Source organism: Dromaius novaehollandiae, chromosome 1, assembly GCF_036370855.1.
Source record: "Dromaius novaehollandiae isolate bDroNov1 chromosome 1, bDroNov1.hap1, whole genome shotgun sequence".
NCBI lineage: Eukaryota > Metazoa > Chordata > Aves > Casuariiformes > Dromaiidae > Dromaius > Dromaius novaehollandiae.
In genome coordinates, this window is record NC_088098.1 from 47,344,000 (window position 1) to 47,366,998 (window position 22,999).

Sequence of the window (22,999 nt, forward strand, 5' to 3'; positions counted from 1 at the left end):
TCATAGTCTTAGTAGTTCCCTGTAAATTAGCACAAGTCAGCTTTTGAAGCTGGTCACTCTCTTGAGGATGTGGAATTGTGCATTTAAAATGTTTCTAAAGTAAGTTGCAAATGACTTGCAAATGTAAAGCATTGCTGCATAACATTAGCTTTATTCAGTTGGAACCTCTTCCTATACGCTCAGTTTCATTATTTTTGAAAGGTTCAAACACTTACTTGACTGGTGATGTGCATTGAAGCACAATGCACTTTTTTATGTTACACCTTTCATCTTCTGAACAAGAGCTTGCTGTGTTGCATTTGGGCATGGGGAGTGGAGAACAGAGTAATTGCTGTTCGGACAGAGTAACCTGCTTATCCTGAGATCACTGTAAAGTACACAAAAACTGAGCTAATGATAATTAATGCTAATAGAAAGTTTACTGTTGATTTCAGTAGTCTTTGAAACAGCCAGTCTCTAAGACCTTCATGTTTGCAAGTGTTTTTCTCATATGCTTATGTTTTTGTGCATGAATTATGGGATTATTCCTGTACTCCTTCTGGGATTATTCAGAAGAACATCATTCAATGTGTGCATCAGAATTTGCAGGATCAAGGCCTAAATTGTACTGTTAGCTGAGCTAATTTGCAAATTAGGTAAAGGAGCACAGTGCATCACAGCCACATTTGGCTTGGTTTTCTTGACTAATTACTCAACTACATGTCAATGCCACCACAGAGAAAAACAGGAAAGCAGTAAGAACATTAGCACAGTTATCTTCACAATTTTTTTTTTTTTTTTTTTTTTTAACAGATAATTGAGTTTTGGCTGTATGAAACCTTATTGTACGTGATATTGTGTCTTTGAGAAATTTGTTTTTGGATTAACAGTATGACAATTAGGGAGTATCTGCTGTTCCTGTTAATACCTGAAATGTCAAAGAACAGTTATTTTAAACATCTCTGGGCAGTCCTCACTAAACAGAATTCACAGGGAAGCCCCACAATCCTAATTTTGGATTATTATGTAGGCTACCTTTGAAACTTAAAATTGCACAAATGTTATTCTCCTCTTTACTTTGTTAAATATCTGATTTCTGTTTTTAAGACTGACATGAGCTGCTTCTTGGGAATTAACTATATAACGATAAGATTATTTCCTCACTTGAAAGGAATGTAGAGATTTTTCATTAATCTATTTTATTTTGTTTCTTTTTAGATGGTGGTATTTAGACATAGATGTTTTGTTAATGTCTTATCTTTATATGAGCATTTAAAACCCATGCTATGAATAAGGATTGCAAAATGTTCAGTTAAATTGGATTTGGGTGAATTGTATGTGCTTCATATAAATTGCTAGAAATAAGAAACTCTACTAGGTATTTTTGCCTTTTCTGTGTGCTTATTGCAAGTGTTGCTTTGTTAACCCCCTTAACTCTGACTAAACCTACCCTCTAAACTCCGAGAGTGACAATGTGACCAACTACATCTGTGTAGTCCCTTTTAAGGAGCTGGGTCTGGGGCTGAGTGAAGAGCAGGTGTCTGAAGAGGAGGCTCACAACCTCACAGATGGCTTCAGCTTGCCTGCGCTCAAGGTAATCTCTCCTAGAGGGACAAAAGCTTTATTGGTGCTTTATTTTTTTCCGAAGGTTTTGTTGTTGTTGAGTTTATTTATTTATTTATTTGTTTCCTACATACTGGTCTGTCGTAACAGATTGAACTGAAGGAGAGTTATAAGTAGTCTCATATCATGTGTTTTACATTTTCTGGCATTTAGGTTGATTTCTTTTTGTATATCATTGAAGAGAAGTTAGTTGTTCAATACAACATTAGGATCTTTCCTGTAAATCACTTACATTCAAATCAGTGTTTTATAATCAGCTGGATCAGTCTCCTCCCTAAACATGGTTTTGTTCTCTGATTGTTGTTCAACAATCTGTTGTTCTCTGATTTCATTTGATTCCAGCAGAATTAAGTAATCTCTTTTTAGCTAATCTCTTGACTTCAATAAAAAGAGAGACATCCAAAGATGTAAATTAGTTGTAATTACAAACGTAATAGCTGCATTTAGTTATACTGAAGAGTAGAAATTATAAACTTGGATCCCTTCCGCCATGAACCAGCATAGTTCTTTGATCCTTGAAAAACATTTAAATGAACAGAATGGCAATCCTGTATGACCTTTTTGTCTATCTTGTTTAGAGATGTTAAGTATTTCTAATTTGCATGAGTACGTTTGCTATTGGAAAGAAGATCTAATTTGATCAAATGGAAATCCCTTTACACTCTAGTGGTTCTCTGCCTAGGCAGTTCCCTTTTAACATTTTTTTTAATGGAAAATTCCATTATTATGCGACTTACGTGTTTTATGGACTCTTGTTGCATTTTATTCACTTAATTCCTAGACCTTGACCTATTTTGTTCTGGCAGTAACTGCTACCGGTAGTAGTGGTAGCTAGGCTATGAGGCTTTAGTCTAATTAGTTGTAAGCTAGGAGCTTCATCAGATGTAAGCTTTTGGGATTTTTTTCTTGCCATTAGTAAGCTGAAGTTCTAATTGCAGCCATGCAAGCCCAGTTATTGATCGACTTCTCTTTAAACATAAGAAGATGGTCAGTTGCCCAGGCTTGTAAGCTAAGTCTTTGTTTACCTACAATTTGCACTGATTTAGCTGAATTTAGTTTTCAAGCTATTGTATACTGGTTGGAATGCTTTCTGGGTGCAGTTAAACTCAAACACCTTAACTGGTAGCAGTGAAGTAGGCTGGGTGTGGTGTAGTTGAATCATGCTAAATTAGCATAAACCAGTCCTAAGCAGATCCATACTTAGATAACAAAAATGGATGTACTTAGATAACCATGTGACATGTTTGTGTTTTGAGCTCTTAGTTTATGCATAGTCCTCTTCATTTTTTCGCATTTTCTTTTTCTTTGAGAAAAACTTGCTATTATATTAAAATGCAGGCAGAATACAGATGTGTATCCAGATTTGGTTAGTATTTTAATTTTCATTCAAGCCCACGTCTAGGCGATATGACAGATATGTTGCATTTAGCCTATGCGTTTTGGCTGCCTTGTCCTCAAATTAGACTGCTTTAAAGGGTAACAATTTTTCACTTTAAAATAAATACTGATCCAAACTGAGGAGAGCCAGTTGGAGGTTTTGGATGAAGTTTGAATGCCAATAAAAATCATCAAAAGTTGTTATTGACAAAAAAAGCTGTTTGCATCTCTGAATACATTTGGAACTGCCTTTTCTCTCATCCTCATGCCTTTTTTCAGGTAGCTTTAGGATTATTATTTTCTATTCCTGAAATTCTCTACTTTTGTATGCTACCTTTTGTGTGTCACCACTTCTGCGTTATGTCTGGAGGGAAGGGATTGGCCTTCTTTTATGTTCATTATAATCTGAGTTCTGACTTTTTATTCAGAGCAGCACTCCTTCTTCAGGGATGCTTAGGTGACTGCTGCCTACTTGTTTGTGCTTTTTTTTTTTTTTTCTCTCTTCACTTGGCTTATTTTTTTAGCACCCAGCCAAATCAGTCTTGCATGTTTGTCCCTATGTTCTGTTCAGATCACATTTTTCACACTGAGATTTCTTTTTCTTTTGGAATGGTCTATCAGTTCATATCCAAGTATTTTTGGTATATCCCTGGGTATATCTGACCATATCCCTCTGAAAGCATTTACTTTTTGCGTTACTGTTGTGTTTTGCTCTGGATCGTTCACAGATTGGAAAAACTGTTATTTGTCCATAGCAGTACGAGTGCAAAGATGTAAATACCTAGTTACAAACTGTATAGATCCAAAATCTCAGAACAAGTAAATTGTTAGTACTATTTTGTAGCTGAGGGAAAAAAAAAGACATGATAATTACTTTGTCTTCTCAGTCTTTAATGCTTGGGAACAAATTTCAGACTACACCTCTTACTTACTTAAATCTGATTCCTTTTAATAGGAACTGGTGTTGCAGAGAAAAGTGTCATGACTTTTGCTTTTTATTTTAGAAATATAAGATGCTACTGCTCTGTCATGGTCTAAACAGCCAGGTCTTACGTGTCATCAGAACAAATTTTGTCTAAACTAAGAAAACCAGTCTTATTTTCATATTTCAAATGAAGTGGAAGCTCTTGAGAAATCACAGTGGTGACTTTCCTCATTCCCAGACTGACTGACCTCATTTGTACCATATATAACATTGTGAAGAGATTCATTTCGTGTAAGCCTTTCCCTCCTTCATGGCATTGGTGAAATTTTTCACTTTGGCTGAAAAAAGAGCAAGTTGGCAGTCGATTTCTTCAAATGTAAAATGTTTTTGTTGAAGTACACATTTCAAGATTGGGTGTGGTGCAATGCAGCAGTTAGTAAGTAGATCATAGAAATGATAGCTTGAAGTTAATGCCTTTGTTGCCACTGGAAATTTGGTAGCCCTTTATGAGCTATAGGGCATTTGGAGATCATAGTAAATAATGAGACTACCTGATAAGAATATGAAATCTTAGGCCTTTGAGAAACTTCAGAGCATAATTGCATATAAGATACTTTATAGAAGAATTTACAGTCATCTAAGGCTCACAAGATCTGAACTCGGGTGGATACCCTTCAAAAATATTCAGCAGATTTTCTCAATTTCTCAGAGTTCCTGTGGTTGGTTAGGGAATGTTTTTGCTTTGTACATCTGTACATTTATTTTAGAGGCTGGCTATATTCCCACATGCACACAGCTAACCTTACTATGTTTTGTAGGTTCTGTTTCAGCTCTGGGTAGGGCAGAGCTCGGAATTCTTCAGGAGACTGGTACTGCTGCTCTCTCCAGCCAATGCGTCTCCCAAGCCCTTGATTTCCCCAGAACGTTTGCCTCATCATATCTTGTCTGATGTGACTCAAGGCCTACCTCATACACATGCTGCCTGCTTAGAGGAGCTTAAGCGAAGCTATGAGTTTTATCGGTACTTTGAAACTCAGCATCAGTCAGGTTTTGAGCGGACAACCAGGACAAAACAGAAGTCAAAAGAGCTGAACAGTCTCCACACAGCAGTTCGCAGCTTGCAGCTTCATCTCAAGGCACTGCTGAACGAGTAAGTTTACACATGAATTAAGAGAACATGCCTGTGGGAAAAAAGCTTCAGACTTAAGTTCTTTGGGTTGTCAGTTTATATCCCAGATTAAAAACAAAAAAGACAAAGATGTATAGTCACGGCAAGTACTTCTTGCCTGTTCTGTTTCATAATTAATTTTAGTGAAGGTGTCTTCTTCCAAAATATTAGCTCTACTTTAAAAAATGTTATTTGGTGTTAGAAGTCTCTCAACAGTTCTTAAAAGATTCTGTTCCACCACTTGTGTTCTGATACTCTGCCCATTGCTGTGTCTGAACTTTCAGCTATGACAGCTAGGCATATCTTCTCATAGTCTGAAGTCAAAGCGCCTTGGTCCAATATGGAATCTAATATTGTTTCCTGGTTATTCTTTAAATATCTGGCAAAAATTTCAAACGAAGCTGTCCATAAAAATCTCTCCTCTCTTTAGTCAGTCGCTTGACAAATCTGAAAACGTACTTATCTTTCACTGATTTTCAACATGCCAAGCACTTTCTAAAGAAGTTCAGCTCGTAATAACTACCTAGCAGATATTTTTGAAGATTTGTCACCGCCTTGGTGAAAAAGTTGAAACTGTCTTACTCCTTTAATCTTAAATTTAAGGATTGCGGTAATGAATGTGGGTGAGTGGTATATCTCCTTGTGGAGAAAGGGGTCTTATTTTTAAAATTTTGGGACAGCTTTGAGGTTTTGGCTAAACCAGATCATGAGAGCTTTGAGAAAATAACAGGATGTTAATGAAATGAAACTCGAAGAAATGGTGAAGTCAGATGTTTATTAATATTTTATTTTGTTTGTCTCTTCATCACTTAGGGTAATAATTCTTGAGGATGAACTTGAAAAACTTGTTAGCACTAAGGAGACACATGAGTTAACAACAGAAGCCCATCAGGTTCTGGAGCAAAAACTAAAGTTTATTCAGCCTCATATCCAGGCAAGCAACAGCTGCTGGGAAGAAGCCATTTCTCAGGTGGAAAAAATGAGTCGAAGAAATCCAGATAAAAAAGGTAAATATGAAAGGTTAATTTACCAACTAATGGAATATGCTTGGATGCTATGCATGGAGATGGAATGGTCAAACAGACCAAAGACTGTTGAGCATATGTACCTGAATTTCATCTGGAGAAGGTCTTACAACCATACACTTTGAAAAAATGATATGCACATGTCAAACTCTTTTCATCATGATAACCCTGAAGCTTTTGTTTCCCTAAAAAATGTAGCTGTATTAACACAATTTGTTAGGCACTTGGATTCAAATTGTTACATTACCAGGTATAAACCAATAGCGGCTTTTTTTGCCTTTGACTGGTGGATGACATGTGAAGGGATAGGATTTCTATGAATCAACCCTGAGATATTTTTCTTTGCGTTATTAGAATTTCATTTAATTGCATAAAAATTACTTGGGTAATTGAAAAAACAATCATCATGAAACTTTCTTGACAATGACATTTCTTGAAGTGTTTTAAATTGTAGAAGAAGTATTGAGCATATAATACCTGTTAAAGCATGAGAGGGGAAGAGATTCTTCTGTGTGCTGAAAAGTCACGCTGAGCACATCCCAAAGTTTTGCCTTGTGTCCGTCTACCCAGTGACCTGTACTGTCCATGCTGTTCTCCTTCTGAATCACAACTAATTGAAGTAACTCAAGTGAGCTTAGGCTGTCATGGAGCTGAACACATGGAGCTGAACCAATAATTTCTAACTTTTCTTCTTTCCAGGAGCTTTTATACTGCCGTAGGAAGGTGCAACCTAGAATCCGATTAATGCTGGTAATAGAGACTGTGCAATAGGAAAACTGTGATTTGGGATATCAGCAAGTTACTTATAGAAATCCAAATTCTTAATGTGCTAGGCTCTTAATGAGGGAGGGGGGAGGAGGCTGTGTAGCAGATGGATTAATATTGCTGTGGGCAAAGAGACATCCAGGCTGACCTTGTTCATGCTTACATCAGACCTGGGAGCACGGGAGAGTCTAATGCAAGCATTGAGGTGGTTTTACAGCTCATGTTGGGCCTGGTTTTACAGGTCCAGGCACTGCATAACTAAGTTTGTGCATTCATTGTCTGATGGTCTCGTCTTTCTAATTCCGTGTCGGTCCTGCATGAAAGTACCTATCGGAACATTGGATGTAATCTGATGACACCTGCCTGTACTACCCAGCTACATTTTGTTGATGCTGTCTACAACCAGTAGTGCTGCTGATCTTTTATTTTTTTCTTTTTCTTAAATGATATTTCTAGACCACATGCCATAGTGGTTTTAGGCATTTTAGTTTTATTTTTACTTTGTGTATAAGTTTCACAGCAGACACTTTTCTTCTAACTTGCTTTCTTTTAAAATTCAATACAAAAATAGATTGACGTATGATCTAGAGGGGAAGGATTGTGCAGGAAACAAAAATAAATAATATTCCTTCTTCATTTTCAGTTTTGTCTCATGACTTACTTGGAAATGTGCTGGGTTTATATCTCTATTTTGCAACAAGTTTACTGAAATAGTCCACAGGAACTACTTTTAAATTATGTCAGTCATTGAAAACTATTTTTATCTGACTACATCTGACTTTTGTGATGAATTTCAACTCAGTTCCGTTTCTGTGAATAGATTTTATAAAGCTGTGCATGAAAGCAAATTTAATTCTTCCACCATTGTCTTACACATCTGAACAGCTGGTCTGTCTGTGAATTACTTCATTAAATGTCAACATTCTCTGAATCTTCAATGCTTCCTGAAAGTTCTTCACAAGAAGATACCTTTCTGCTGAAATAATATAAAAGCTAAACACATCTTTCTTTTATGTTTATGCACCATTATCTAATACCAAAGGAACCGTTCGACCAGAGCTGTAGTGAGAACCCTGTGGTAGTAGAAAACTGTGTCAAAGGGGATTCCTAGCGCTTCTTCAGCAATATGTGTTTAGTTCAACTAACCATAGCAGGGCTGTGGGAATACCATTTTGAATATCAGTTGTGAACAGTGTTGAAGACGGAGCTGGTTTTGATGGTTTATATCCAGTCTTTGAGAGGAAATAATTACTTAAAAGTTGTATATATTTGTAAAATATTTTTGGCAGTATCTCATAGTTGTGCTCGGTATTTAAACAAAGCAAGCCTTTTTTGTTTCTTCATCTTCATCTTCTTTTACAGAAGAATACATTTTACAGCTAGTTACAGCACTGTTTTAACTATCTATGAAATAATATTCATCCAACTGTTTAAATTACATCCTCTTTTTCCTTTTAAATTGTCTCTACCTTTGCAGATGCATACGTCTCTCTTAGATATTTATAGAAGCAAGGCCATAGTACTCTGCTGCAAGCTCCTCCATATCGCCATGATTTGATCCACCAGAGAGAAACTAAAGCAGCAGCAGTCTTAGTTAAGCACTGTAAATTCATAATCTTGAAGCATATCCTTAGCAATGTTATAATCCCAGATAGATGACAAATAAAGTAGCCTGTACATATTAGAACAGCTGTTTACTCTTCTGTTTTGGGCAGGCAAGCTTTTCATTGGTAACTTTCATTTTATTCTTCCAAATTTGTCTTTATGCATTCAGGAACTTACTATTATTATTAATTATTATCAAAATATTTTTTTATCCCAGGGCAGATTTATGCAATGTACAAGGGATTCGTATCTCATGTCAGTTTTCCACTTCAGTTTTCATTAGAAGCTTCACCTTTCTTTTAAACCATCACTTTGCCTTTAGATACTTCTGGAATGTCAGATCTGTAGCTCAGCTCAGGCAGCTAGAGAATTATATACTTCCTTTGTTTGTGAAAGCAGAAAACTGAGCACCATTAGAGGCATTATTAATGTAAACTGCCTACTTTCAAATTACCATCCCTAAAGTCTTCTGTGTATAGATTGGAAACTGAAAATGAGTGGGGTTTGGGGAGGTCACATAGCCCATGTCCCATGTGCCATTTGTGAGTAAGTGCTGTTTCCCTGTTCTTGGAAACCTCTCTTCAGAGATATTTTACAGCATTTCCAAGCATCTATTCCAGCACTTAACTGTCATTACCAGTAGAAGGTTGTTTCTAATATTGAATATAAATATATCCTGCCACAATCTAAAAACATCTCTTTTGATCTTCCCACAGTGGACCTTCTATTTCCTCTTTATAGCTCTCTCTTACACTTTTGAAGATAGCTAATATATTTCTTTCTATCTTTTCTATGTAACCACATATCCCTCAAATCCCTGAAGGTTATACTTTTTAAAATTCTCCGATAATTTTTACTGTTCTTCTCTGAACTCCCTCTAGTTGGTCCACAATATTATTGAATTGAGGAGCCCCAGACTGGGCACTATGTTCCTTCCAAGGCCTTATCAGTGCCAAAGAGAGTGAAAATGAAATTTCATGTGTCTTACAGTCTGTGCTGTTGTTTATCCTGCTGTGGTCAAAAAGCCAAAGTACATACACATATATTGTTGACTAGGTGTCTCAAATCTTTTTCTACAGTTTTGTTGCCCAGTCAGTTGTCATGTATTTGTGCATTTGGCTATTCCAAAGTACAGAACTTTGCAGCTGTTGTCACTAATTTGCTGTATCTAAAATCCTATTCTTCCTGGACTTTCTCTCTGATTTTCCAGTATTATTTTACATTCTAAATCTGCCCTTTGGTATCTTTGCAGATTATCCAAATGTCAGCAGATTTAATGAGCTTAAACATTTTTCTTCCACCCATTGAAAATATTGAAGAGTATCAGACTGGAGACAAATCCTCACTCAATATATTGTTTCTGTCTGAGAGTGGTAACCATGCTCTGGTTTTCCAAGAGCATTCTGTCCACCTATTAGCAGCTTCTCCTGGCCATTTTGCTTATGAGCAGGTCATGACACAGTGTCAAAAGCCATACTGAAAACAAGATGCTTTGGCTTCTTCCTATTCATAAGACCTGTCAGAAAAGGAAATTGGAATGGTTTGACATCTTTTATTCTCAAGAAATCCACATTGTCTGTCTTTTATCTCCCTACTATCTTCCAGGTGGCTATAAATTTTGTTTGATTTCTTCCAGTATCTTCTAATGAATTGAAGCTGATTTGCCTATAATTTCCCATCTCTTATTTTATTTCACTTTTTAAACTTGGGCACGAAGTCTTTTTTCTGGTCTTACAGATTTTTCTTGTCCTCTTCAGGTTTTCAAAGCCTATAAAAATTTTGAGATCTGTTAGTTGAAGTATTCCAAGGGAAGTTTCATCAGACCCAACTTAAATAACTTAGCTATTTTGATATGTGTTCTCTAATATGATGTTTCAGTGGATATGGTGTATTCTAACAAACCTTCTTACCATTTTTTCATATGTGCCAATCCTGCCTGATGAAAATGCCTGGACCCTGCCTGACTGAGTCTAATATACCACTCAATCTTTCTTTCTTTTCTTTTTTTTTCAATTCCTTCCTTCCTTCCTTTCTTTCTTTCTTTCCCCCAAAGGCAAACTTGAAGCTTCCTGTGACAACATACAGCATACTACAGTACCTTTAATGCAGCCTGCCCTACACATTGAAGACAAAGATCCAATCCCTGAAGAGCAGGTAAAAAGAAAAAGGAACCCTTAAATTAATAAATGGGTCTTTTTTTCTGTATTCATTTCTTTTTCATTTGCTTGTGCAGTGACCTTCTTTGTCTTGACAAAACAGATAAAGTAGATAGCCAATGCCGTTTCATATGTGGACTTATGGAAAAATTTGATGTATTTTCTCTGTTGTTACACAGGGAGATATTCCCCATGTTGGAACAAAGAGCACTAGCATTTGCTTATTTACATATAACATTGGAAATAATTGACAAAAGGAGAGGCAGAAACACAAGTCAAAGTAATAACAGGAAAAAATCTGAATTGCTAAAAGGCAGTATATAAAGTTGAGTCTTACTTGCATTTTATTAGACCAACCAATGCAGATCCAAAAGGTACATGTTTCTGGACAAACCAGGCTGTCTTCAGTTTGTGCGGTCTCTGCATTTTTAGATACCTAAAATAGACTTTAACACTAAACACTTTTGTGTTGTTTCCCCACTCTAAGGGAACTCCTGCAATGGGTGGCCTGTCTTGAAGAGAGGCTGGCCTCTGCCCCAGAACCGAACAGCAGATACATCCTGAAAGCAGACTGGCCACTCTTGCTCTCTCTCTCTCCCTCACTTTCTCCCAGTGTTATCTCCTCCCCCACACACATTCTGTCTCCCATTAGATTTTTTTCCATATCAAAGTATTAAGATGAGTAACTTCACCAGCTGTCTGTCATAACTTAAACAGGGTTTTCATGTTTGTAAGCCAATGTAGTAAAAATTGGAGGAGCAGTTCGCTATTTTCAACATTCTTTTGATAAGAATTGACATAAGTTAAATTAGCAGGATGCCTGACTGATTAAGAATTGCTTACGGTGTAACTTAAAAAAAACAAAAAACAAAACAAAAAAAAAAACAAAAAAACCCACAAAACCACATTGGCACTGCGTATTTCCACCAGCAATTATGGAGCAATAGACTTCCATCTCCAAGGTATATACTTTATTATACTTGTGTATTTATATGAAAATAAATCCTGGGTGACCGCAGTTATGTTAACTTAAAGTGAGTGGACTTACTCCAAAATTAAACAAGGATAACTTAGAGTAGTGTCAGATCCACTGGCTCTGCTCAAACAAGGCCTCATCCCCTTATGGTGGTTGACTTGTGCTGAGATCACTTGATCATACATCAGCTTGTAGGACAGGGTCTATGCTGAAGGTGAACATCAAAAATTGTTTTTATTCTTTTCTTTCTTTCTTTCTTTCTTTAGGAATTGGAAGCATATGTTGATGATTCAGATATGGACAATGAATACAAAAGGGAAGATTTTTACTGCTTTTCCCAGGAAGAGAGAGAGAGACAAAAACGGGAGAGAGAGGAATCCAAGAGGGTATTACAGGAATTGAAATCTGTACTGGGATTTAAAGCCTCAGAAGCAGAAAGACAGAAGTGGAAACAGCTGCTATTTAGTGACCATGGTAAGCACTGCTTTGAAAAATTAATTTCTTGCTAAGAAAGGGTAGGTGTCTGTTTACCATCAACTTCTGAATATGTTGTTAGAATACTAATAGCACTCAGCTATAGTAGTGCCTTTGATAGAGCTGTGTGGCCCTTGTTTACTCTTCCATCTGTTTGGAATTACTTTTTAATAATCATTTGACTATATATGGAAAAGAACTCTAAGAAATAGGAATTTGGCTCCAAACAAAATAGTGAGCTAAAATATTAAGTACACAAAATATTAAGCACAGCATTCAGAGAACTGTCAGGCAATAAACCATACTAACTAAGCTGACTTTCTCTCTTTGCTTTCCAGTAAATATGAATTTTAATGAGGGTGCATTACTAAATTACTTTTCAGAGTTTGAAGTAACCGTCAGAATTTATCCCAGACTAACAAAAATGTATAGATTGAAGTGAACAGCTAGACTTTGAAATATTAAAGGCCCATAAAAAAAACTAAGAGGCTTTTGTTTCCATGAAAGAGTGAGTATGCAGAATATATTTTCCAAAAAAACTGTCAAGAAGACTTCTTCAGAACCAGCTCATGCTCTCTCTGATGAGGACTGCTGGGTAGTTCCATCTACTTGCACTTAGAGGCAGGAATATGCAAATTTCTCTTGCCTCAACAGGATAGTTGGTCTCAGTTCCAGCAATAACACTGGATACAGCTTGATTGCTTTCGCTGCTTGAGCTATTTGATTTATAATCTCTACAACCAGGAGTAGTTTATTTTTTCATTTTTTCCTTTTTTCCCTTCCCTTTCCCATTTCCACCCCTACCTGTTAAAGAAGGGTTAGGAAGAGCCCTCTAAAAATTTTTCTTGTCCTATGTTGAGAAAAACAAGCCTCATCTGGGAGCATATCCCAGGATTCTGCCTCTGCCACAGTGTTTGCCAGGAAAGATGACCATGGATTGCATCCTTCAACAATTTAGTGGGAGCACATAGTAACAGTCTATACTATTTATGAGATTGTTTCTTCTGACATCAAAACCACAAAATATCTGTGCTTCACAACTTTCTTCTTTATGTCTGTTCAGCTACAACTATGGTAGAAGAAATCTCTTGGCAATTGATATTGACTTCTCTTCTAGTGGAGTTAAAAAAACGAAGACAACAGATTGCATCAGATTCTACTCAAGAGCAGGCTTTTTGTGTTATCCTTCTGGTATTAGATGGGACAACACACAACTCTTCACATAGATCTCTTCAAGTCTCTCTTTCCTCTCAGTTGAAGGGAGAAGGAAGGAATCCTACCTTCAATTCAAGTCTTGACATCTTAGATGTAGTGACTGTTCCAAGAAAGAGATGTTGTCAGGAGAGCTTGCATAGAATATTTCCTTATCTAAGTTAGGAGAAGATACCTGTCCAAATCAGCGTATCCTCAGGGCACAGCTTTCTTGAATTAATGGACTAGCTTAACTGTGAACAGCTCTAGCCCTGAAAAGAGTCAGCTGACTCCTTTAATCTTCAATAACATACTGCTAACCTGGAACCCTTCATGGCTGGCATCGGTTCCTTTCTTTTTCATATTTAGATACAACATTCCTTTAGGAGTAGAAATTCTCTGGTGGGGAGGGAGGAAAGTGTAATTTCATTCACCTGCTTAGGACTAAACATAGATTCCTTCTATCCCCTACAAAAGTGGAAAATATGAGTAGGGTTTGTGAAAGCAATCCATATTGTCTCCTTTTGGCTCAGGGACAGTGTGTGTCTAATCTGCTGTCCATATCAGTCTTTCAGACAAAACATTATTTATTGTCTTTGAGGAATTTCTTCGTTATTTCTTCAGAAAAAAACACAAGTCAGTTAAATATGACATAATGGACCCTGACATATTGCTACAGCAGACTTTATTTATGTATACATGACAGTCATTCCTTTAAGAAATCTTTTAGTGAGTTGTGCTTTCCACATTTGTGGCTGGCACTATTTTGAAGATTTGAAACCAAAAGGGTTCATCATCTTGGCTGCACTGGTCCAAGCCAAAGGATGGTTGTGATATGGCATTTCTCCATCGCCCTTTACAAATGCAGATTTATAATCCCTGGGGTCCAGGCTGATTCTGAAATCTGCATATGAATTTATATTCTTGTCTCTTGCTTCCCCAAGTAGAAAAATAATCTTTGCCTGGGGCTTACATAACCAGATAGACTATTAATTTAGCATTGCTGAGCTCTCTGAAACTCCTTTCAACCAAGTGGAGAAGTTTCTCAGACTTCTTCACATTTACTTTGGCAATTTCCTCAGTGAGATGTGTCTGAACTCTTACAGCAGTGTCTTGCAAAGAACGCGTAAGTTATTTCCAGATAATCTGTGCTTCATTATGGTCCTGAAAATTCCACATCATTCTGCAATCCAGATCAGCCTGGAAACAGTTTCTTTTTTCTTCTATTCTAAATTAGTTTTTATCTTATATGACCTCTTCAGTCCTCCTTTTATCGGATGACTGTATTCCAGAGATCATGTGTTCTCCTAGCAAGGCATTCTGGTTTGTTAGGGTTTTGGTTGGTTGAATGAGGAGTTGGAGAGTGTTTCTACATAAGAGGTCAGCTCCAAAAAGCCGACATGTCTAAGCAACACAGCATGATGTCATCTGGAGATGATAGGATGGATTCCAAAAAAAACCCCACCATCTTATCAGAGTAAATTTGCCCAGGCCCAGCAACATGGTAATACTGCTTACAGTCAGGGCAGTAGGTAGTTTATTGGACTATAGGTGTGCTTATTTTTGGTCCTTTGGCATCTTGTTGAGCCAGTGAAATGGAAGTGCTTTTGAAGAGGTCTGAGAAGTTGTTAGTGGCCTGATTTTCATTCATCAGACATTATAAAAACACTTTCTTCTGGTGCAAAATCCCTTCTAGTCTCTCTCTCACTCTCAAAAAAAAAAAAAAAAGTTAATTTTGGCAGTAGTTGTATTGTTCCCAGCTGTTTTCCCCCTCTCTCTTCTTGACTATACAACAGTTCTTGTACAACCATTTCCCGGTTCTTCCAGTACTGGGAAAGGTACGCTTTGAGAAATGGTGACTTCCACCTTGTTTATTAACGAATCATCTCAGCAAGTTGGCCAGTTACCAATTTGAAGTATCCTTCTATTTACCTTTCTAGAATTTTTGGCTTTGGAAGTATTCTTTGGAGGAAGCAGGCAACAAAAGTGGCTCCTAAATGATAAGATTAGCCTGCATATTCCTGCCTCTTCAAGCAAATACGCAGAAATAAGCAGCAGGGTTTTTTTCAAGATGGAGAAAGAGCTGCTACATTAACAATTGAGATGAGTCTGGTGCAGTGCTCCTTCAGTGTATGATATTTTAAAACAAACAATACAATACAAATTCTAAGCCACAGTTTTCAGTTTGCCAATGAAAGTAATTAGCAATGTGACAACCATAATAATGCACCTGCCTTCAGCTAGCTAAAATAACTACTACTGAAATAGGATGCGATGGAAAAATCCTAATACCGTAAAGTTTGTTTCCAGTGAAAAGTTTGTGTGTTTCCCAGAGTTATTTTCATCTCTGCTTACAGGGGTAAAGTCAGAATGGAATTAGAAAGGGAAATGCCACTTGGGAATCTGCTGTTGCCGCTCTCATTTATGTTCGTGCTGCTACTCTAATGGAGCTACTGCAGTTTAGGGAATCTGTTACTTGGAAATGGACCCTATATCGTTTTGTTAAAAAGAAAGACGTCTGTTCTTCAAGAAGTGATTGTACCGTGTTTTACTAACCCTTAACACTGGGAGGAGAGACTTCCTGGCAAGCATCCCGTTGCTGGCAATGGGACTCGCTGCTGCTACTAACTTCAAGAGAGGCTAAATTAAACCACACTTTATTTACGAGGACACCTTACCAGACTGTATGAATATATGTTGTGTTTACATGTTGTGATGTATGAGTTCAGATATTGCATATAAGGACTTTCTCATGTACCAGCTGTCTTTATCAGATTAGGAAAACTGTTGTTTAAAAGGAAGGCCGTTCAAATCTGTATTCAGTGTAGCAGTTTTACTTGTTTTTTACTTTAACATTGAATGCATCATCTGTGTTTGATGCTATTTTGAACATCATGAATGTCATGTCCTCTTTTTACATCATAAATTCTAATGAATAGTTCAGGCAAGTAGCTATCATGCTTCATCTTCAGCTTCCTGGTTAGAAAACACTGATTTATTTTAGGTTTTCTTTGACTGTGTTTTTTGTTATTGTTGGTTTTTTTTAATCCATTTTGACCCTTACATCTTTTACAATACTCCATCTTTTAAGACACAAATAGATTAATTATATATAGCAGCTTACTTTTTGTTATCATTTCATTTTTTCCCCTTTTTAAGCTGCAGTGAAACCCTTGTCACCTGTAGAACCACTGAAGCTACTAAATAATTTGGAATCACCTATGAATTCAGTTACAGAAAATCAGGACTGTAGCCAAAGTTGTGATAAATCTGAAGAAAGAGACTCTAATCTAAAAGTGAATGCTGCTGATAAAAGCAGGACAGAATATTTGTATGAAGATCCTGAGATGGAGAAAAACAAAGACAGTACTACTGATAAAGGTATTTCTACAGAGGCTGAAAAAAGAACATATCAGTGTGAAGGGGAAGGAGAAGAACTCAAGCTGAGTGACGTGGATGGAGTAGAGGTTTCACAGCCAACCTTTCAGGATGCATTGCATTCAAAAATCAAGCATAGGCTGGCTCAACTCCATATATCAACAGATTTTAACTTCACATCTGGTCTGGCTGCACAAGTTGCTGCCAGGTCTCTTACTTTTACTACAATGCAAGAACAGACTTTTGGAGATGATGAGGATGAGGAGGAAGAAGAGAAGATTCAAGAGAATGAAAACCTTATGGAAGAGTGTGAGAATGAAGATAGAGGCTCTGAAAATGAAGAAAAAGTGCAGGTCTGACCTGAACTTTGTTAAGCCAACAGCAGGTGATTTTGATAGAAATAACTAAGGTGGAAGTTTGAAGATGAAAATGCTGAATGGAAAAATGGAGACCTAAATGTAATACATCTTGTTCCCTAAGTATGATACACTAAATAGGACTTCTAAGTATATTGAGAATTTGCAGGTAAGAGGAATTTAGGTTGCATCCAAAAAATAGTTGGCCGTTGCCTCTTGAAGACCTTAGTGGTGGGTTTTGGAATTTACCTTAATGTTTTCCACTTTATTTATTTATATTATAATGTGTTTTTTTCTAAAAATAAGAAAATGTATTAAATTTCAACAGACTCTGTTTTTTGTTCTCTGACTCTGTTGTCGTGGTATCAATGTTAGTTACAACAAAAAAGCCAGGACATTTCTTTTGGAAGAACCTGAACTGTTCCCTGTGATCTTCCGCTACCACTTTTGTTTCACTTCTTGTGTCTGCAGTGTATTAGTTAAGCCACTGTAGGCATTTGTGATTCTATAGCCAGTGATGCTCCCAACTAAAATGTTGAATTTTAAATAAAAACATGAAAGAGCTAGTATTTCATGTGTCCTGGGATATGGGGCTGAAACAGTATAAAGTTAGTCATGTTTCATATTAAGGTTTGTTTAGAATTTTATGAAGGGTTAATAAATGATTTGAAGATGTAATTCATGTTATAGAAATATGAAGTATATGTTAGAGAGGGCTATAAACATGTCAATAGAAAGTAGCTTTTAGCTGTCTATACTATCTGTTGGATTGATAATAGATGAGAGTTAGATAGCTATATATTAAAACAGCTTTAATTATTTGCTAACCTTTTGTAAATTGAACCTTAATATGTTTGATTTATATTATTTGCACAGGGTTACAGTTTGTTTATTGTAAATTTGTTTTTATGTCCTGAAGTAATTTTCTTAAAGCTAAGTTAACTTGTCTGACAACATGCAGTATTTTGTTTAAATAACATACTTGCTTTTCCTTAGTTCTTTCATTTTCCCTTAGATCACAGCTATAACCTGTGTGACTAAGCGTCCATGAGAGAACAAGAATCGTATATTTTCTAAGGTGTATCTTGTAACCTACTTGACACCTAAGTCTGGATGTTAGGTATGAGGTTATGTGGTTTTTTCTTCCTTCTCTGTAGCAGCGGTATAAGGAGCAGCAAACTCTGGTATGGCAGATGGTCACCTCACAGAGGAGCTGATCAGTGGTTTTGCTGCCTTTTGCCCCCTGATACCTAGTGAGGAAAAGGCTCCTCATCTCTGATGGTGAGAGAGCAGCCCCTCTGTATGGAATATTCTGCTTGGATCTGGATAAATTTCCAGTCAGAAATCGCTTCACCTGTTACTTTGGGCATTGGCTCTTTGAACCTGACGATTCTTTAGGGTAAAGGGTGTGGAGGTGCAAGTGGTTCAGAGCAGTACCTTTCCTAGGATGCTGTTGTGGGAAGTGGGGAAGGTGGCAAAGGTCAGCAGGTTGGGGCAGAACCCTTGACCACATGTCAGAAAACAAATGCTTTCTTTCAACTTCCCTCTTCTCTGGTAGTGACTTCATAGGAACACTGTGAGTATAAATATGGGGCTCTCTTCACAGACCCTAAGTGGGTAAATAACAACTGCAGAAAAGGGAACATGTGACTCTCTATTATTTTCATAATGTAATGTCTGTCTTCTCCCTCGCAGACAGCTTTTGGTAAGAGAATGTTTTGATATGCTTCCAGGAATATTGTATTTTGTGCCCTTAGTTATGTGTAGGTGGCCGGAATCTGAATGGATGATGACTTGTTTAAAAAAAAAAAAAAAATCTTTTCACTATGTATACTATGTATTCAGAAGCTAAGCCTCCTCTTAGTGGTAGAATCTGTTTTTCTCTAGGCCTGTAAAGGTTAAGCTAAGAAAATGAAATACTTTCTTATTTTCTCCGTGTCAAGCAATTGCTTTTTTTTTAAGTCTAGAACCACTGCTTTGGATAAACTGTATGTGTTTGAAGCGTTGTCAATGCTTCTGAAAATGAAGTCTTCCTCATCCTTGACTTGAGATCTTTGAGTTCACTGAGTGCCCAGATATTTTTGTTCCTAGATAATTGTTCTCACTGCCTAATAGTATATTCCCTTAATAAATATTACATGGAATATTATTCCATGAACTTACCCACCAGTACCTCATGATCTAATGTTGCGTATCCCCAAATTTCTTTCTTCTAAATCTTTTCTGTGGGATCCAAATCTTAGTTTACAGTGTAGATTGCTGTGATAAGGACTTGCAAAAAGATCAAGTTTAGGCTGTGAATTATCATTGTACTCACAGCTTTTGATAAAGTCAGTAATAGCATCAGTACTTAGCACTGCTACTAAGATAGACTTCAGATCTTTCGTTCATTCTCATCTCTCAGCTAGGTCAATGCAACTTTTTGTGGCCATGTTATAAACCAGCTCATTCAGCCCACTCAGTTAAAAATATCACCTCCTCTTTTTTTTCATCTTATTTCAGTGATGCAGTTTACATCAGGTGCCCCCAAAACAGCACATACTGTGATGCTGGGATGAGGCTCAGGATCTCTAACATTTATGTTAGTGGCAAAGACAGTGTACTGTAAAACTATAGCCTTGACATTAGATGTGGGTATGATCAAAGTATGAATTTTTGGAGCAAGTTCTGATCCTGCTTTGAACAAATAGATTTTCTACAAGCAATTTAACTGATTTACGTGCAGATAAAACGGTCTTACTTAACTCAGTCTAAATTGTAACATATATGTGCACCTGGGGTCATTTGCTCTTTAATATCCTCCCTTCAGAAGAATATGGCTAACAGTCTACAACACACAAAGCATAGATTCCTTTGATTTGAGAACCAGCTTCCAGCTACACATACATAGTCTGTTATAACCCAAATTTTCTCACAATGATATCATCTGAAAGGACTGTGTGTACAAGCTGCAGATTCCTTCAAGAACCTGACAGATTTCTTGGCAATCTTAGTTTATTTATGCATTTAAAATAATATATATATATAAATACACCAGAGTTTGTTTTAGAGCTAAAGAGTTTCATTAATATATTGAGCATGTCAAGGTCTGAGTGCTGTCTTGTATTCTTTGGCTTATTACTGTAGAGAGGGATTTTTGTAAAAACAGAGCATTTACTTCTTAGGACTTTGTAACTCTTTGAAATGTGTTAATCAGGAAATCCACAGTAAATGAGTTATGCCAAAGGATGTCAGCAGCCAAAATTCTTTGCAAAGGGGAGAGCTAACAATAAACGTGTTTTCCATCATTCACTTTTAGGTAGCAGCTCTGTGAAGCTTTAAAGAAAGAAGTAATTATGTATGGTTAAATAATTGTTTCTCCTCCTGACCTACCTGCAAGGCACTCCAAAGATGACATTTGCTTTCTAGATTGGATTGCAATCTAGCACTACATCTTTTATGTTGCTTAATTTTACAGCTATAGAGATAGGTAAAGGCTGAAGTGGAGACAAAGATCTATAACAGGAACATTAGTTGTTCCTTTTCTTAATGTATGCCATACTGACAGAAATGAAACACTGGTGTAATGGGAGCAGACTGTGAGAATTACAGACAATTCAAAATCTTTCAAATGGGCTAGAATGTGCTTGTGTCAACTGTAAGCAAAATCATCAAACGTGAAAGCATCTGTTGTCGGCTACGGTAATATGACAATTTCACTCCTGACAAAGGATTGCTAGTCATCACTGGACCTTGCAGTTAATTATCTAAACATAAGGTGAAGTCCTGGCAGAGTAGCCAGTTATACCGAGTTTCTAGACTTTGCCCTCAGCACATCGGTTTGACCAGATCATTTGTTTACATTGGAAATTTTATGTGCATTTGAATAGCAGAATTTGTGACAGCTTATTAATTTCTTTGCTAGTAAAAAATCATCTAAATGGTGAACTATAGAGAGTGGTTGGCTTGCACAGAACTTTACAATCTTTTGGTCTACCCCTTTTTACAGAAACAGAGGTCAAGTATACTAAACTGCCCTTGTTTAAAATATTTAGCGAAGGGCTGCTACTGCTCCATAAGTAGCTCGTTCCCACGTTAACTACTCTAGAATTAAAAGCTTTTCTTAGTGTCTTGTCTAAATGAGAGCAGAGAGTGTATGAATGGTAGAACAGTTGCACTTGGTCAGAGTAAAGGGTCAGGCTGCTCTGCAATCTCATCTCTGACAGTGACTAATAGCACTTGCCGAGGGAAGAGTATGAGGAAAGGAAGATCATGTAACACTGTTTCCCCCAGCTACTTCCCTTGTCCCCAACAATCTGTGGCTCAGGGACTTCCTGAGCCAGTGGTGGTGGCTGCCAGTTTAATAGGCCTTGGTGGAATTTTCTTCCATGAATTTGTGCAATCTCAAGTTTGGTCACTTACTACTTGTCCCACTCCCAGTATGCTCTCATCTTTATTACAGTCTTTTACATACTGTAAGACTTGTCAATAACATTTTTTTTAATTTTCTTTTCTAAACTGAACAAGCCCACTTCTGTCAGTTCTTTCACAAAGGTCATATTTTCCACCATTTCAGACGCTTTCCTTAGAAATCTGTCCATTTTTTGAAGTATAATGCCCAAATTGTGATGCAGTGCTCCAGATGCAACCTCGCCAGTATTGAGTATGGGGTAATAATCACCTCCCATAAAACTCTGAGCCATTAAATTATTTTTGAGTTCATCTAGGAACAAAATCTCTTAAGATTTTTTTAACCCCCAGCTACTAAGATGACAAATGAAAATATTTGGTCTGATGGAGGAGAAATATTTATTCACTGTCAGTAGAATTTGGTTCAACAATGTTTTTCTTTGCTAACAAAACAAGAACTCGTTAGATCAAAATGATCTTCCAACAGCTGCCACCTGGCCTAACATAAACTAAAGATGCCAAAAACCACTTGTTTAAATTTCAGCTCGACTTTTAAGAGCTGTTCCGATCTCTGATGAATAAGCATGTATCACAAAATATATTATTGCACAAGAATCATGGGAGTGGATATATGGATATCAGAGATCAAACTGAAGGCTTACTTGGCAAATTTTTAAAATGCTTGGAGGTGTGCTTTATTCATATTCCTGACCTTTAATAGGCTCATCTATTTTTTTTTTATTTTATCACCTTGAATTTTAAATTTAAAGATTCCTCTTTGATTTAATTGGCTTGGAAATTTGTGCAGTAATCAAATAAGTGGTAATAGTACTGTGATGATAAGTGATAATAAGACAAGGTTCATGGGTAGTGGTAATATCTACCTACCTATGAACTTTGCTTTGTTAACAGATGCAGCAATACAGTTTGAGCGACAGATACCCAATGTAACTCTTTTAGATATTCTGTCTGACCTTTCACATTGCCATCTCTAAGCTATAGGCAGGTTTGTCAGAATAAAATTTGACCCAATGGTTTGAATGCCCTGTTAGCCCATTTTACACTTTCTGAATTTGATAGAGGATTCTGAAGAAGTGACTATAATTTAGTAGATGAGTGAAAAGGGGGTTGTTTCTCTGTTACAAAGTGGCTTCTTTTATAAGGGTTGAATGGGACCAAATCTCGAATACTTTCACTCCTATGAAAATAGAAAACATGTCAGACGAAGAGGGCACACAGGCGAGCCCGTAAAAAAACATTAACAGTAGTTCATCTCAGATACCTATATACAGCTCATTAGATAGCTTTAGGATACTTTTAAAAAAACCTCATATTTGAAGTTAAGAGATAAGATTTTTTTGTAAATACACTTATTGATGTAAGAAGTAGCAGTTGTAAGAGCCACTTAGAATAACTGTAAAGACTGATTTAGTATTACTATTTTCACACTGCTTGTGATTCATAACAATGCCCCGGGTGATACTGTACAAGAGAAGGATGCAAGGTTTCCTCCCCCGAACAGTTTACTATCTAAGCAGTGGAGGTGAGGCAGTTAGTATATTGAGAATGTTGCTTAGCATCCTGTGCCATGAACTACTGTCTTACCTTGCCC

At 36.9% G+C, this 22,999-nt stretch overlaps 1 protein-coding gene across 5 annotated transcripts in view; it reads left to right on the top strand.

Moving 5' to 3' along the window:
- Nucleotides 1-17,347, top strand: part of VEZT (vezatin, adherens junctions transmembrane protein) — a 63,726-nt gene extending 46,379 nt beyond the window's left edge. For 3 of the 5 annotated variants that reach the window (XM_026123152.2, XM_026123153.2, XM_026123154.2), the window contains 6 exons: nucleotides 1,426-1,573; nucleotides 4,723-5,054; nucleotides 5,886-6,079; nucleotides 10,521-10,621; nucleotides 11,866-12,073; nucleotides 16,424-17,347. In XM_026123152.2, coding sequence (XP_025978937.1) covers nucleotides 1,426-1,573; nucleotides 4,723-5,054; nucleotides 5,886-6,079; nucleotides 10,521-10,621; nucleotides 11,866-12,073; nucleotides 16,424-17,001 — 1,561 coding nt within the window. In that variant the 3' untranslated portion in view covers nucleotides 17,002-17,347. The other 2 variants (XM_026123155.2, XM_026123156.2) reach the window with 1 other exon arrangement.
- Nucleotides 17,348-22,999: the final 5,652 nt, after the last annotated feature.